The 15,872-nt window shown below is 41.1% G+C and overlaps 2 protein-coding genes across 2 annotated transcripts; both read left to right on the forward strand.

Moving 5' to 3' along the window:
- Positions 1–1,462: 1,462 nt before the first annotated feature.
- LOC130884735 (olfactory receptor 11H6) lies at positions 1,463–2,479 on the forward strand. Its single transcript, XM_057785861.1, has one exon. It carries the CDS (start codon positions 1,463–1,465, stop codon positions 2,477–2,479), a length of 1,017 nt encoding a protein of 338 aa, XP_057641844.1.
- Positions 2,480–10,201: 7,722 nt separating this feature from the next.
- LOC130885031 (olfactory receptor 11H7-like) lies at positions 10,202–11,146 on the forward strand. Its single transcript, XM_057786406.1, has one exon. It carries the CDS (start codon positions 10,202–10,204, stop codon positions 11,144–11,146), a length of 945 nt encoding a protein of 314 aa, XP_057642389.1.
- Positions 11,147–15,872: the final 4,726 nt, after the last annotated feature.

The raw sequence follows: 15,872 nt of genomic DNA on the forward strand, positions 1-15,872 counted from the left end.
GAAGTCAATTTAAAATATTGGGTACACAGCCTGCACCAGATCCTCTAGGTATATATAATAGCTTTCAGTGTATTACTTTTATGGAACTTCTGAGTGTATGAATGAGTGACTCTCTGGTACTTGTGTCTTTCCTGGAGCTCTCTTATGTCGGTTTGCCTTGCCTGACTTCAATGAGATGGGTTTTGTTTTATCTTATTTTATTTTGTAATATTTGGCTGTTGTCTTTTAGAAGCCTGTTCTTCTCTAATGAGAGACAGAAATGGAGTGGATCTGCATAGGAGGGAGGGAGGTGAAAAACTGGAAGAAACAGAGGGAGAGGAAAGTATAATCATGATATATGGTATGGGAAAATAAGTTTATATTTTCAATAAAAGGAAGAAAAAAGAGAAAAATACATAAACAAAATATTGATGATGTCTTACCCAGCAACTCTTGACCAACATCTTCAAAAAGATTGTCAGAAGATTCAATTGTTTAGTCTGACGTCAACTATTGATTCAGCCAAGAGTAGAAAGAAATTTCCAGTCTCAGCACATCCTAAGATAATCCTTCTGTTCATTATTTCAAATAATTATGGTTTAATTTAAATAATAGTGATTATTATATTATTATAATAATATTGTGAGGGAACAATATTGTGTAGAACTGAATTCATGCCAAAAATGAAGGAACTTGCTTTATACAGTAGAGAATTTGACTTGTCAAGCTGCAAGGTGCCTTAAAAGTCAAACCATACTAATGAACAGCACAACGTAGGTAAGGGGGGACAGAGAGGAAATCCAGGGGAAGCCAGGACCTGCAGAAGAAATGTTGTGTAGGAATTAAATGCCTGTCTGCAATTAATTTTAGACTTTACATGATTGTGACAGGAGACATAACTAACTTATTTTATGTAGATTGAGCAAAGATAAAATTGACTTGGTGATACCAGATAAAAGAGATAAAGTTTGCTCACCATAAAAGAAAAGGTGCTTTAAGAAAACGAGAACTCGAGAGAGGAATAGGATTGTTGAGTGAATCCAGATGCTACCAGAGAGGATGTGATCAGAGAAAACCAGGCAAGCTGTTCCCAAAGCAGTGTACAGATGCTGGGGTACCATGCAGGCGCTAAGACTGGGAATGCCACAGGGCTCAAGTCTCCTCCACAGTTTCATCCTTATCTGTTCTTATTGGTTGTCTATATATAAACTGACTTCAAAGGCAATTACCACTATTTCCTTCAGATTTATAGCAAATTGTGCTTCAACATGAAAAAGATATGTGCAAAGTCTGCAAAGGACAGTGAGTTTTACCACAACAGATGACCAAAGTCCAAAGCCGCTGTGTGTGAGAATCACTGTCTCTGCACAAGCCTTTTGGGTTCCTCTTCCAATTTCTCTGACCATCATTTTCTTCTCTGTAAACAAGAAGACAAGAGTTCCTCCTGCTGCTCAAAGCATCATCAGGAGGAACCAATGAAGCAATGAAAAGTACTTGGAGCCTAAAAACATTCCTGATCATTCACTTCATGGTTGTTTCTGTTTTTCTAACAGCGTTGGGATCCCAGAATAAGACAATACATTTTGTGACTGAGTTTATCCTCCTGGGTTTCAGTAACCAGGGGGATATGCAAAGCTTATTCTTCTCCTCAATCCTGGTTCTCTACCTCCTAACCTTGCTGGGGAATGGAGCTATTGTCTGTGCTGTGAAATGGGATCGGAGGCTCCACACGCCCATGTACATCTTCCTGGGAAACTTCGCCTTTTTAGAGATATGGTATGTTTCTTCTACCATCCCAAATATGCTGGTCAATATCCTCTCTGAGAATAAGACCATCTCCTTCTCTGCCTGCTTCCTCCAATTCTATTTCTTTTTTTCGCTTGGAACGACAGAGTGTTTCTTCTTATCAGTTATGGCTTACGATCGATACCTGGCTATCTGCCGACCTTTGCATTACCCTTCCATCATGACTAGGAAGTTCTGTGTAATCCTGATCAGTGTGTGCTGGGTGAGTGGATTCCTCTGCTACCCAGTCCCCATCGTCCTCATCTCCCAACTTCCTTTCTGCGGACCTAACGTCATTGACCACTTTGTCTGTGACCCAGGACCGTTGTTTGCACTGGCCTGTGTCGCTGCTCCCTCCACTGAGCTTCTTTGTTATACCTTCAATTCAATGATCATCTTTGGGCCCTTCCTCTCCATCTTAGGATCCTACACTCTAGTGCTCAGAGCTGTGCTCCGTGTGCCTTCTGGTGCTGGTCGAACTAAAGCTTTCTCCACATGTGGATCCCACTTAGTGGTGGTGTCCCTGTTCTATGGGACTCTCATGGTGATGTATGTGAGCCCAACCTCAGGGAACCCAGCAGGAATGCAGAAGATCGTCACTCTGATTTACTCAGCCTTGACTCCCCTCTTAAACCCCCTCATCTACAGTCTCCGAAACAAAGACATGAAAAACGCCCTGAAGAAAGTCCTGGGACTGACAACTCTCCAAAACTGAGACAGCTTTGAAGAAGTCATGGGTCACATTTTTTAAACATGTTTAAAATTATTTTTATTATACAGATTAATGTGATCTACTGTGGTATTGCCACCGTCTTCTCTGAATCTATCATGACCATATGCACTTTATCTTTGTCCTTGCCCCATGTTTCCATATTTTTAATAATCCTCTTCTTTCAGGCTAGCATATTTTTTTTACTTTAGTTTTCCACATAAATGAATGAATTTGGCTTTCTACGTTTGGCTCATGTATCTTAACATGATATTTCCCAATTTTGTCCATTTGTTGCAAGTAATAGATTTCATTCTTCTTCATGGAAAAGTCCATTTGTATAATTTTTTCTATTCATTCATTGACATTGGCAGGAATCTAGACTGATTGCACACCTTAGCTGTCATAGATAGTGCCCCTGGTAGCTCTCTTAATTTGGGGGGATATTTATCTAGTAGTCGTGTAGATGGGTCACATAGTAATTCTAATGTTTTTAAGAATTTCCAGACTGTTGTCTGGAAATTACACTACCACTTTCCAAGTGTGCAATAGCAATAAGGAATTGCTTCTTTAAGTGTGTGCCGACCAACAGTGAAACAGAGGGAGAGACTCAACGTTCACAGTTCCTAACAGTGCAAGATGAGCTCATTGGAGATAAATAGTCAATAATAAAACTTTGTATGTGTGGCCAAACTGAGTAATTACATGATGCTAACCTATACATAAACAACATGTGCATTTTTGTGTATATTCTTGCTCTGTGGTATATATTTGAACCTTAATTGGTGGAAAAAAATTGCATGCTAATCTGAAGCTTTTTACTGCAATATTTCATAATCATAAAGTAAAACTTTTAGGTGAGTAAAAACACCACGTGTGTGCACACATGCAACACTATCTATATAGTGTTTATATATATATTAATATATGTGTGCATGCTATATAGATATACCTGTGTACTGTATTTACATGTCATAGTTTGAGGCTGTCACCAAGGTCACAAGATAGTCACCTCTATTCTTTTTACCTCCTTCTCTTAGCGATAAAAACTTTTCCTGCCACAGCTGTGAGCCTGCATCCCTTCTCAGCTCTCCTGCTGCTCACTGCAGAAGCCTTGCACTTCATGGTCAGTCTTAGAATTTCGTCACAACACATTTGCTTCCAATCAGAGTGGTTTGTGATTTATTAATTTATTCTATGTGTTTGGGTATTTTGCCTGCATGTATATATGTATGCTACAAGAGGACCTGGTGTCCAAGGAGGACAGAAGAGGGCATTGGATCCCATGAAACTGGAATTGCAGATGGTTATGAGCGGCCATGTGGATGCTGGGAACCAAACCCAAGTCCTCCACAAGAATATCAAGTACTCTTAACTGCTGAACCACCTCTGCAGCCCCACCCCCATCGGGGATCTTTATTTGTAGTGTTTCCTCTCCATGTCAGTCTGACAATTCCAATATAACAAGTACCTGTAATACTTCCATTTAATTTCCATATCAGTCGGACAGAAGCCTGTGCCTCTCAGGAAACAACAGTAAAAAATCTCAGATAAAGTACTCAAAGAAAATTAGGCCAAGAACAGGTTTCAGTTTTGTCCTCAAAGCTTATGCTAACACAGAAAGGTAATCAGCTGAAGTAGTTTTCTTGAAACCAGAAGGTAAAACGGTAGAACTTAATTCTGGTAAAATCGGGAGAACAAAAAGACCGGCCTCCATCACTGAGTGAGGAGATGTCTGGCATTTCCATCAAAGCCTATCTGGCAGCGGTGTTCAGCGGGCATGGTTATCTGAGGATAATATTCTTTTAATTCCAAGTTTTATACTAAAACTTGAAAACTGTACTCATTTTTTTTCTCTTTCACAACTGAGATTTTATTAGCTGAGGAACAGAGCACAGACATTTCCGTTCTTAACAGGGGTACTCAGACCCTGTAAGTCATACATTGTGTGCCTGTATCGCAACGAAGAGCCACGTGTTGTTTCTCTTTGAACTTATCCCAGTGATGTTCCAGCCTCAAACGTGGCAAGTTTTTCTTAAGTCTCACATAACAATCAAACATTTCTGATCCTCAATGCCACATCTTTCACAGCGCACTAGCACAATTGTTAGAATGGACTGTCGCGACAAAAGACGTTACAGTCCAACTCGGCAAGGACCAGCACGACAGAAACTCCAATTGCTTTGTATTGTAAGATCTAAAGCTAGCCTCCTCTTCAGAATGTTGTGTTGACTCTGAGATAGTCACACCTCTCCTGACTCCGTATTCTGCTACTTTCTAGTTTACCAAAAATAAATAAATATATAAGCAACAAATAAACAGCAAACGTTTTGCCCCCTAATGAAATTCAAATGCATTTTTTAAAAGGGGGTGGGTGGATTCTTCCAACCTTTAAAAAATGTTTCTAGAGCTATTAAAAACTCTCATTCACAAAACAGTTGATAAGTACTCCCCTGAATTGTACAAGATGGGAGGCGGGGACCGCTGACAGACGTGATGAATGGTTCATCGAACGTAGCTCCTTTCTCTTCTACTTCAAAGGCTGCACTCGGGTTTTCCGTCTCTCCATCTTCTGCAGGAAGATCTGTAGTTCACTGGTCAGCCATTTCAGGATGTTTGCCCTTGGCCCCTCTCTTCCTTTTGTTTGCACTTTTTTGTCTGATGATTTGTCCATCCCAGGACCTTTCTCGGCTTGGTGCCCCCCTTAGCCGCCAATGGTCGCCTCGCAGAACAGTGCTTGGGACTCTGCCTTCTCTCCATCAGCGCTGGCCCGCTCGGGTAATGTGGCCAGGATGCAGGGTGGGAGGTACAGGAGATGCTGAAACGTCACGGAGATGCACTGTCTAGCTGCCACAGCACCAACTATGCAGCTGCTACAATTATACTTGCAATCCAGCAGACAGAAGCTTGCCTTTCAGAGGAAAATAGGCCCTTCGGCACAACACTAAGGGTCAGGGAGTGGCTCAGTGGGCAAAGACGATATATAATATATATATATATATATATATATATATATATATATATATATATATATATATATATATATATGCATGAATTTTAAAACTTATTTAAAAACAAAATAAAAGAATGTCAATGGTTTCCATCTGTTGCAAAAGGAAGTCTCCCACCACACTGGAACCCTCTACGTAGACCAGGCTAGCCTCACACACACAGATCCACCTGCATCTGCCTTCCGAGAGTTGGGATTAAGGGCATGAGCCACAATACTCAACCTCCACATTTGATTTTTAAAATAAAAGTTTTAAGATATTGGGGTTGCTGAGGATGTGGCTGAGTTAGTAAGTGCTTGCATAACATGCATGACGTTCTGGGTTCAAACCCCAGCACCACAGAATCCAGGTGTGGTGCCACACAATTGTGCTCCTGTCAGCAGGGAGGTATGGACAAAAACATCAGATACTCTGTCATCTCCAGCTACGTGGGTAATCAACATCCTGTCTCAAAACAAAATTACCTGCCACAGCAATGACATATTCCTTTCTTCAAAGTGATCTGAGTCTGGAGGGTCAGCCTTGAGAGAATCCCCTCCCACCACTGTCCCTGCCTCTCCTCAAAAGGTACCTCCAGCTGTACCAAGGGGACCGGTCCTGTGCTTTGTCTCCTCATGTGTCAACTGCACCAGGGTGTCCCCTGTCCTCTGTATGCAGAGCTCATGCAATTGACCCAAACTGAGGAGGTGAATCAAGAGCTAAACATAACTGTCTGTATAAGAACAGGTATTTAGAGTGTAGTTAGGGATTATACTGGTTTAGTAAAGTGGTGGTTGTGGGCTCTTCTCTAATATCCATGACTCACTAGCCCTGGGAGTTGGGCAGGTCTCCAATATAAGTGTGATTGTCCTCTTGTTGAGCAGGTCTGAAGCACAAATAGAGAGCTAGTGGGTACCAACAAGGTATGTCTGCCACTTACTGCACCCTTTGAGTAATTGTACCACGTTGGTTGTCACCATTCATGGACATCACAGCTAGTGGGACTGTGGGTTGCTTCCTTCTTTTGGAAGCTTCCATGCAACCTGCTGGTTCTACAAGCAGCTAACAGATGCTGAGAGCAGAGGAAACAGTGTTCCCCAAGGAAAAATACATCAGTGAAATATATAAAATCAAATGGTTACCCTAAAATCACACATAAAGTTAGCTATATAGACTGATCAGATTGTGTTTATGTATGTAGTGGTGTGTATGTGCATGTGTGTAACAACAATTAATGGAAAATGAAGCCTTAAATTTGGGAAGGATAAAGAAGGGGTAGATATAAAAGGTTGAAGGGAGGACAGAGAAGAAGCAAATGATGAAATCTTAAAAACTAAAAGACACAAATTTTAAAAATAAAATACAATAAAGGAAAGTTTAGAATAAAGGTGTTTAATTGGGCATCTATGTATCTCATGACAAGTTTCAAGAGGCTATGTGATCTGTGGCATATTATCTTCAATAATCCCTGTAGATCAATTTATCAAAAACATTAATGAAATCCCATGACAAGAAGCAAAAAGATCCCCAAGGACAACATGAGAAATAATAAGTTCATTTGAACAGAGAGTAGAAAAATATCAACAGTGGACAACATAGGGAGCAAACTGGGACCAACACATAATCATTACACAGTGAGAAACAGAACACCACACTGTAGTAGTGCCGAAGAAGCAGAATCAGTAATGTATGAGGTGCTTATGCACAGCCTCCGTGTTTGATCCAGGAAAGGAGGGAAGCTCTGTGGCCTTATACAGACTCCAGGAAGACGTCATGCCTGACAGGCATTGGTGCTGTTGTGCATGACAGGTGAGCCTGCTTACTAATACATCTCTTCATACAATATGCTCAAGGGGCTGTCAAGGAATATCAGTTTGTCCTTCTGCTCCAAACTGAAGGAAAAGAATTATTCAAAATGTTTAGATAGCCATGGAATTTACCCACTCCAAAGCCAATGTGTGAAACAGGAACGAAGTCGTGCACAGGCCTTCCCCTCAAGGAGGTGACTTAGACAGCAGGAAGCTAAGGCTTTCAACAGTATTGTGCAGAATACTGAGGGAATGGCTCTGTCTACTGAGAGGGAAGCCAATAGGAATCAGCATTTGTTGTAGCCTCAGCTGTTGCACTGTCCAATAGGAAAGGCTCTGGGTGTGGTGGTGTGTGTGCACTGGATGCACTGGATACGCTATGATGCACTGCATGCATTGAATGCACCATAATGCACTGGTTGCCCTATAATGCACTGCATGCAATGGATGTAGTATGATGCACTCGATACACTTTGATTCAATGGATGCCCTATAATGTGCTGGTACACGAAGAATTGAAGAAACAAAAGGGTTCTTGAGTTTGACGCCAGTCTGAGCTACAGAGGGAGGCCTTGGAAATAGAGACCACTTCCTTGAGGAGAGAAGGAAAAAGAGGAAAAAACTGAGGATGAGGAGAAGGAAGAGAAGGCACTTGTGGCTGTAAGATCAAATCGGTGTTAATGCAAAAAGCTTTCCCTTGCATGCTCTCCATTGCATTCTACGTGAATTCTTAATCCTCCTCAACACTGATTTTTAATGTCAACAAAGTAATCTATAACTGATACACATGCAGCTCCGACATATATATTTTGACTTGGGATCAAAATCTATGACCCTGCGTTCAAAGTCATTGTTGCTGCTGCTTCATTCCAGGTAAAGGGACTATTGGAATTCCGTTGAGAAGAGGTTTCTTGCATGGAAAGCAGCAGAATGTGTGTTTGCTTCTGTAGTGGGGAAGCATTCTTTCTTGTTGTCTTACTAATTGAGCCTCAATTTAAGTTGTTTTAATTCCTAATAATCTTAGTTTTAAAAGCTGAAAACTTCTCCAGCCTCATCACTCTCTCCTCTTCATAGCTTCTTGTCAAACACCAGGGAAGCGCAGTTGGCACCATTCACTTAGGTTCTCACTAATCTGCTGCTCCTGTGACAGCTACACCATCTCAAGTATATTAACCTCATCTAATAGCATTTCTGCAATAGCCTGATTCTGCTTTCTTATGTTCTATGGGTTCTATAAATGCTACATATACCATTTCTATTAAAAATGTATACCTCAAATTTCGTTCTTACTAATTAAAAAGTTAAAAATATTTTGTTTAGACAGGCATGATGCTCATGACTGTATCTACCACTCAGAAAGCTAAGACAAGAAGACTGAAGGTTCAAAAGATTGCCTAGGAGATTACATAGCAAGTTTCAGACCAGCCAGTAATGTACATATTAAAACCCTAGCTGCAAAAAGTAATTTTAAGAGATTCTATTTATATCCTACAGCTGTAGTTGTGCTCTTTCTCTATGCTATGCTTCTTTTGCTTTTTCTGTCTTCCTCTTTTCAGTTTTTTTCTTTGCTTTTCTTTATTTGTATAGCACAGGCAATGAAAGCCAGGGTCTCACACACGATAGACAAATACTTTGCTACATCCTCAGCTTGAGTCTTAAAAGGATTTTTCCTTGGAAACTGTGACAGAAGAGGAAAAAAACTAAAAGGAGGATGAACTGAGAAGGGAAGTGAAATTCACAGAGCTGTAATAGCCTGACTATGTGCCAGAGAATAATAACCCTCCTGTTCAGTACAATCAGCATGTGCTCATAAAAAAGAAGGCAAACATATCTGTGATTACTATGTTCTAGAGAGGGGGAAACGTTTGGAATGTGAGTGAATTTTATTTAGAAATAACTATTTTTATTTTGTACCTTTTTAATAGTAAACATATTTTAAGTGAAGTAAGCTAGGCTCTGAATAATGAACTTTAGAGGAAGATCTGAAACTAATGAGAAGTGCCTTAGAAGAAAATCTCATCAATGTTCCCATACACGTTCATACATTATGTCCATTTTTAATACAGATATGTTTTAATGTTTTTTTTAAACAAGATTTCTCTGTGTAGCTTTAGCTGTCCTAGAACTCATTCTGTAGATCGGGATGGCCTCAAACTCACAGAGATCCACCTGCCTCCACATCCCTGAGTGCTGAGATAAAAGGTGTGTGCCACCACTACCCAGCAACACAACATTTTTAAATGTATAAGAAGCATGATAAATTGCCATGTGGGATAGAATTGAATAATAATAGGGGTTTAATTGCTAAAAACAAAAAATTACTTATAAAATTGTAAATTAGCTATTATAATACAAATATCTTTTAATAGAAAACGCAAACTGCATAAAAATTATTTATGATTATTGACTTCTTTCTCCTGTTACTATTTAGCATACTCAAAAATGAAGTCTCCTATGGAAGGAGATTCAAAAATACCAAATAGTGTCATTATGAAACCTTCAAATGATACAAACTCTACTGACAATAACGGCGTGCAGTCCTCACATTGGGAGGCGATAGCACTTTGGTTGCCTCTGAACAGCGTTCAGTGAGAACCAAGCCAGCATAAATCAAACATTTTTACCATTGTTTGAATATTCTTATTTGACCGTTTGTACCTGTTTCTCTGATGCTGGGGATCAATCACAGGGTTTTGCTAAGAATGTGATATATCACTAAACTAACAAAGATTAAATTTAGTTGATCTTCCTCAAAGCTTAGATTTCATCTTGGAAGCTGAAGGACACACTCAGAAATAGGATAGGATCAGTTCAAGGTTTATTTTTAACTATTCAATATATTTGCCTTCATGAGTCAAACCCTTAGTCCCAGAAAAGCTTCAAGATGTCTTACCAACATCTATCTATCTTCTCCCCACAGGCTGCTGCTCATGAATCAGTCACAGGCATCCACAGTGACATATTTTGTCTTGCTGGGCTTTCCTGGTCCCTGGAAGATTCAAATCACACTTTTCTCACTGATCCTGCTGGTCTACATGATAACCTTGACCGGAAATATGGCCATCATTTGTGCAGTAAGGTGGAACCACCAACTCCACACCCCTATGTATATGTTCCTGGCCAACTTCTCCTTCCTAGAAATCTGGTACGTGAACTGCACAGTCCCCAACATGTTGGTCAACTTTCTTTCCAAAACTAAGATTATGTCCTTCTCTGGCTGCTTTTCTCAGTTCTACTTCTTCTTTTCCCTGGGCACAACAGAATGTTTCTTCCTCTGTGCCATGGCGTACGATCGGTATCTAGCCATCTGCTACCCACTGCATTATCCTTGCATCATGACTAGGAAATTCTGCAGTACCCTGGTTTCCCTCTGTTGGATCTTTGGTTTCTGTGGGCATTTGATTCCCATTTCTTTCATTTCTCAGTTGTCCTTTTGTGGTCCCAACATCATTGATCATTTTCTGTGTGATGTGGACCCACTGATGGCACTGTCTTGTACACCCACACCTGTCATAAGGCACGTATTCTATTCTATAAGTACTCTTTTCATTGTCCTCACAAGTTTGTACATCCTAGGATCCTATATCCTGGTGCTCAGAGCTGTTCTTCGGGTTCCCTCTTCAGATGGACGACAAAAGACCTTCTCAACCTGTGGATCCCACCTGCTAGTAGTGTCTCTGTTCTATGGAACCATAATGGTGATGTATGTGAGTCCCACATCTGGCAACTCAGTTGTTATGCATAAAATTATTACACTGATATACTCTGTGGTGACACCAGCTTTAAACCCTTTTATCTATAGCCTCCGTAACAAGGACATGAAATATGCTCTTCGTCGGGTCTTCCGTGGGAAGAGGGTTATGCAAAACTCTTAAATGTGGTTTCCATACCGAACTGTGGGAAACCCAATGTTTCCCAGTGAACCTTCACATATGTGACATACCCTAACACAAACAAACATACATATGCATAAATAAAAATAAAAATGAATCTTTTTTCTTTAAACCGGACAGGATATAGTCGTGCATGTCTTTAATCTCAGTGCTAGGGAGGCAGAGGGAGGTAGAACTCCCTCTAGGGGTTTCAAGGTCAGCTGGAAACAAAGAGTAAAACCACATCTCAAAAAAACAACAAAAAATGCCAAAGCTGGGGAAATAGCTCAGCAAGTGCAGAGTGGAACCAGCCTGAGTCTAAAGGATAAATCAATATGTGATACAAAGGATGGAGTCAGAGAAGTGGCCCAAGCACTTTGGTGGAGCCCAGAAGACCGTGAGTGAGTCCCAGACTTTGTACATTGAGTGATTTACACTGTTGCAATTTGGTTTTGCTTTGTCCAGATTGTGATTGTGGCCTGGTTCTTCCCTCTTGAAGGAAGAAAGTATTCACTTATTTTTATTTTATGGGATCCCACAGTTGAGAGACTGTTTTTTTAAGATTTTTAAAGGGATTTGGGATGATTAAAGAGACTGAATTTTAAAGTGTTTGAATTTGTAAAGACTGTGGGACTTTTATAGTGTGTAAAATGTTTTAATTTGTGATATTGATATTAGTTGTGATCTTCGGGATGAACAAGAAAGGAAAGGTTATGACTTAAGAGTGATATGTTTGTGTGTCAAATTAGCAATAGGTCAATTGAACTGACTCGTTTTATGTCAATGACAAAAGTTAGTCATTTAAAAGAATGGAACCTCAATTCAGAAATTACCTCTGTAAGTGCCAGCTGTGGGGCATTTTCATAATTAGTGATTGATGAGGGGAGGGCTCAGGATGGTGCTATCCCTGGGCTGGTGGTCCTAGGTACTATAAAAAGCAGACTGAGCAAGTCATGAGGAAGAAGCCAGTAAGCATCACCCCCTCTATGACCTGTGTCATAGAGAATCGTGCTTCAAGGATCCTGCCCTGTTTGAGTTTCTGTCCTTACCTCCTTCAGTGATGAACTGAATGTGCAAATATAAGCCAAATAAACCCTGTCCTCCCCAGTTTACTTTTGGTCACAGTATTCATTGCAGCAACAGTAACCTTAACTGAGACAAACATTCTTGGATTCCTTAAAGATTTTGAATAAGCTAGGGAGTGAGTAGCATGTACCTTTAATCCCAGTGCTTAGGAGGCAGAGGCAGACAGATCCCTGTGACTTTGAGGCCCACCTGGTCTACAAAGCAAGTTCCAGGACAGTCAGAGCTGTTACACAAAGAAACCCTGTCAAAAAAAAAAAAGATTGTAACTATAATTTCATATGTATTGGTTCATCATCCTAATCAAGAGAAAGATGACGCAATAGATAGGCTGAAACCATAAATGAGATTACTTTAATGAATGAAGGATGATTCCCTACTGAAAGAAGAGTACATCCAAGGAACCCCTGTGGTGGTTTGAGTGAAGCTTCCCCCACAGTCTCTGATGTTTGAACACTAGTGCAACTACTCGTGTGACTTAACCTCGTTCTCCATGGTTTGAGGGACAGCCCTGCTGCCCATGGCTCATTGGGAGTGGAGGAAAAGACGACCTGGCTCTAAAAACAAAGCAAGAAAGGATTGGCCTCATTTCCACAGCATACAAAGTACCCGTATTTGACCTAATTTACACTCTGTGAAAGGTACTCATCCTGACATTCTTGAAAGGGATTCTACCCAGAAGCATTACTTGGAGAACTATAGCAATCCCAAAAGAACGTCTATGCAGAGTAGGTCATCAGGGAAGAAAAATAAAAGGAGCAATTAGTGCCCAGTCAATGAAGCACTTTCCCTGTCTGAGGAACCTGCCTCAAGTGTGTGTGTGTGTGCACATGTGTTTTGTGTGTGTGCATGTGTGTGTGTGTGTATTATGCATGTGTGTGTATGTTTTAAGAAAAATCCAACATTTAGACCTTGTTAAACTTATAAGACAACAGCACCTGATTCCAGCCTAGGATGCACCTTTCTGCCCCCTCTTTCCTACCTCCATCCTACAATAACCAGGTATAGCATAGTAAAGCAAGGGAAGAGTCAGGCGGTGGTGGTGAAGGTCTTTAATCCCAGCACTCAGGTAGCAGGGGGAGGTGGATCTCTGTGAGTTCAAGGTCAATGTGGTCTACAGAGAGAGTTCCAGGGCAGGCCCCAAAGCTACACAGAGAAGCCCTGTTTCAAAAAGTCAATCAATCATTCAATCAATAAAACAAAGTTAGGGGAGAATAATTAAGTCAGAGAGATAGTAGTTCTTAAACCAGATCCAATCATCAGAACAAGTTATGACTTGACTCTAAAAATGAAACTTCTGGCTTTAGATTGTACTGAACTTCCTAATTTCTAGATAAGGAAAGTATGTATTAACAGTAAATGGATCCATAAAAGCTATCATATTGGTCAAAATATCTACCACAAGGAGAGATAAATATAGCATTTATAGGGATTTTAATAGATGTGTTAGAAAAAGAATAATGTTCCTTTATGTCCTTCCATGTACAGATCATCAAATCAAATAGTTATAGGTACAAACGTTTCAATGCTACTAAGTCAAGGTAGATGGGACCTTACTTGAAAGACCAAGGGGGAAACTCTTAAAAATATTCTTGGGAAATTAAGAACACACACACATGCACACATACAAATTAAGAATACTATGTTTCAGGATGGGTAAAATGACCTAAAAAATGACAGGGAAGGAGTCAGGACACCTGATAGGATGGTACTTAAAAAGCATGAAAACCCGTCAGTTTTGACTTAATGCGTGAATGAGGAAGACTACTTAGCTTAATGAGTGAATGAGGTTGAGTAGTTAGCTGAAAGCAAAGCAGTAAATGTTGTGTATGAAACTCAATAATTTACAACTATCCTGCTGCTGCACATGAGGAAATGCTGAGTATGTAGCTTTACCCATCAAAAACCTGTTCTTTTATTAATATTCATCCCCATCCACACTTACCACTCCCTTCTCTGTCTGTGTCCTGTGTCTGTGTGTCTGTCAGTCTGTCTGTTTGTGTGCATCCATTCATGTGTCCGCGTGTGTGTCCCATCCATCCATCTGTCCATCCATAATTCAATATAATCCTATAATGCATGGAGAATACACAATGTCACAGGCTCTCCTGACTCAGTAGTCTGCTACAAATAAATAAACAAATAAACAACAAATAAACATCAAATGTTTTACCTCTTAACATAATTCAAATGTGCAGAATTGGCCTGAGAAAGCAGGGTCCATGGGAGCAGGAGTTGATCCAGTTCTGGGACTTTGGCAGATCAGGACTGAGCCAGCAACCTGGGCCAGAGCAGACCTGAGACAGCGAACTCCACAGGAACAGGTAAGGGAAGCAACCACTGAGGGAGTGAGCCAAAGCCAGAGACCACTGAGGGTCCCGATGTGAATCTGAGACCTTTAAGGGAGTAGACCTCAGCCAGGACCCCTGTAGGTCCAGGCACGAGTCTAGGACCTCCAAGAAATTAGGCCTCAGCCAGAGCCTCTGCATGATTCTGGGACCTCTGAGGTAGTAGGCAGGAACAAGAGATCTCTGTGGGTCCAGGCATGAGTCTGGAATTTCAGGGAGAGTAGGGTTGAACCAAGACCCCTCTGGATCCTGGTATCAGTCTGGGACATCAAAGGGAATAGGCAGGAACTAGGAACCTCTGCTGGTCAGAGCTTGAGTCTGGGCCCTCTGAGGGAATAAGCCTGAGCCAGGTCCTCTACAGGTCTGGGAGCACCTGAGCCTGGGAACTCCATGGTAGTAGACCCTAGCCAGAGTCCTTTACAGGACCAACCCCAAGCCAGGGACCACTGCAAGAATGGATCCAGACCAGGGACATGTATAGAAACATGTCTGAGCTAACAACTTAGGCTAAAACAGGCCTGAAACAGCAAACTCCAAGGAGTGGAGCAAAGGTTGGTAACACTGAGTGACATCCAAGAAAACTGAGTGACCAAAGGGGTAACTAGAACTATGGCACTGACTGTGCCATGAGAAACAACCATCTGAGCCTTGGACTCACTGGCACCTTGAAGATTAAACAACAGAATCACAGACAACACAAACCACACTTATTAGAGGAAAAGATGAGTAAAAGAGGTAAAAACACACAAAGCACCACAAAGAGCAACATGACACCAATAAAACCTAAAGACCCTACAACAGCAAGACTTTAACAACCAAATATAGATGAAGGAGAAGAAAATGACCTAAAAAATTACTTGAGGAGAATGTTTGAAAATCTTAAAGAGGAAATTAATAGAGATCAAGGGGATATAAATTGGAAAAGAAATGGTCAAAATCTAACTATTAGGAGCCCACCAAGGCCAGCTGGACTGGGACTGAATAAGCATGGGTTGAAACTGGACTCTCTGAACATGGCGGACAATGAAGGCTGATGAGAAGCCAAGGACAATGGCACTAGGTTTCGATCCTAATACATGAACTGGCTTTGTGGGAGCTTAGCCTGTTTGGATGCTCACCTTCCTGGACCTAGATAGAAGTGGGAGGACCTTGGTCTTCCTGTAGGGCAGGGAATTTGGACTGCTCTTCAGTATCGAGAGGGAGGGGAAATGGAGTGGGGGGAGGAGAAGAGGAGTGGGGATAGGGGGAGGGGAGTGGGGGGAGGGGGAAATATGTGGGAGGAGGGGGAGGGAAATGGT

This window comes from Chionomys nivalis, chromosome 12, assembly GCF_950005125.1.
Source record: "Chionomys nivalis chromosome 12, mChiNiv1.1, whole genome shotgun sequence".
NCBI lineage: Eukaryota > Metazoa > Chordata > Mammalia > Rodentia > Cricetidae > Chionomys > Chionomys nivalis.

Excerpts from the sequence above, each read along its gene's own strand:
- LOC130884735 (XM_057785861.1), top strand. The coding sequence starts at position 1,463 with ATGAAAAGTACTTGGAGCCTAAAAACATTCCTGATCATTCACTTCATG.
- LOC130885031 (XM_057786406.1), top strand. The coding sequence starts at position 10,202 with ATGAATCAGTCACAGGCATCCACAGTGACATATTTTGTCTTGCTGGGC.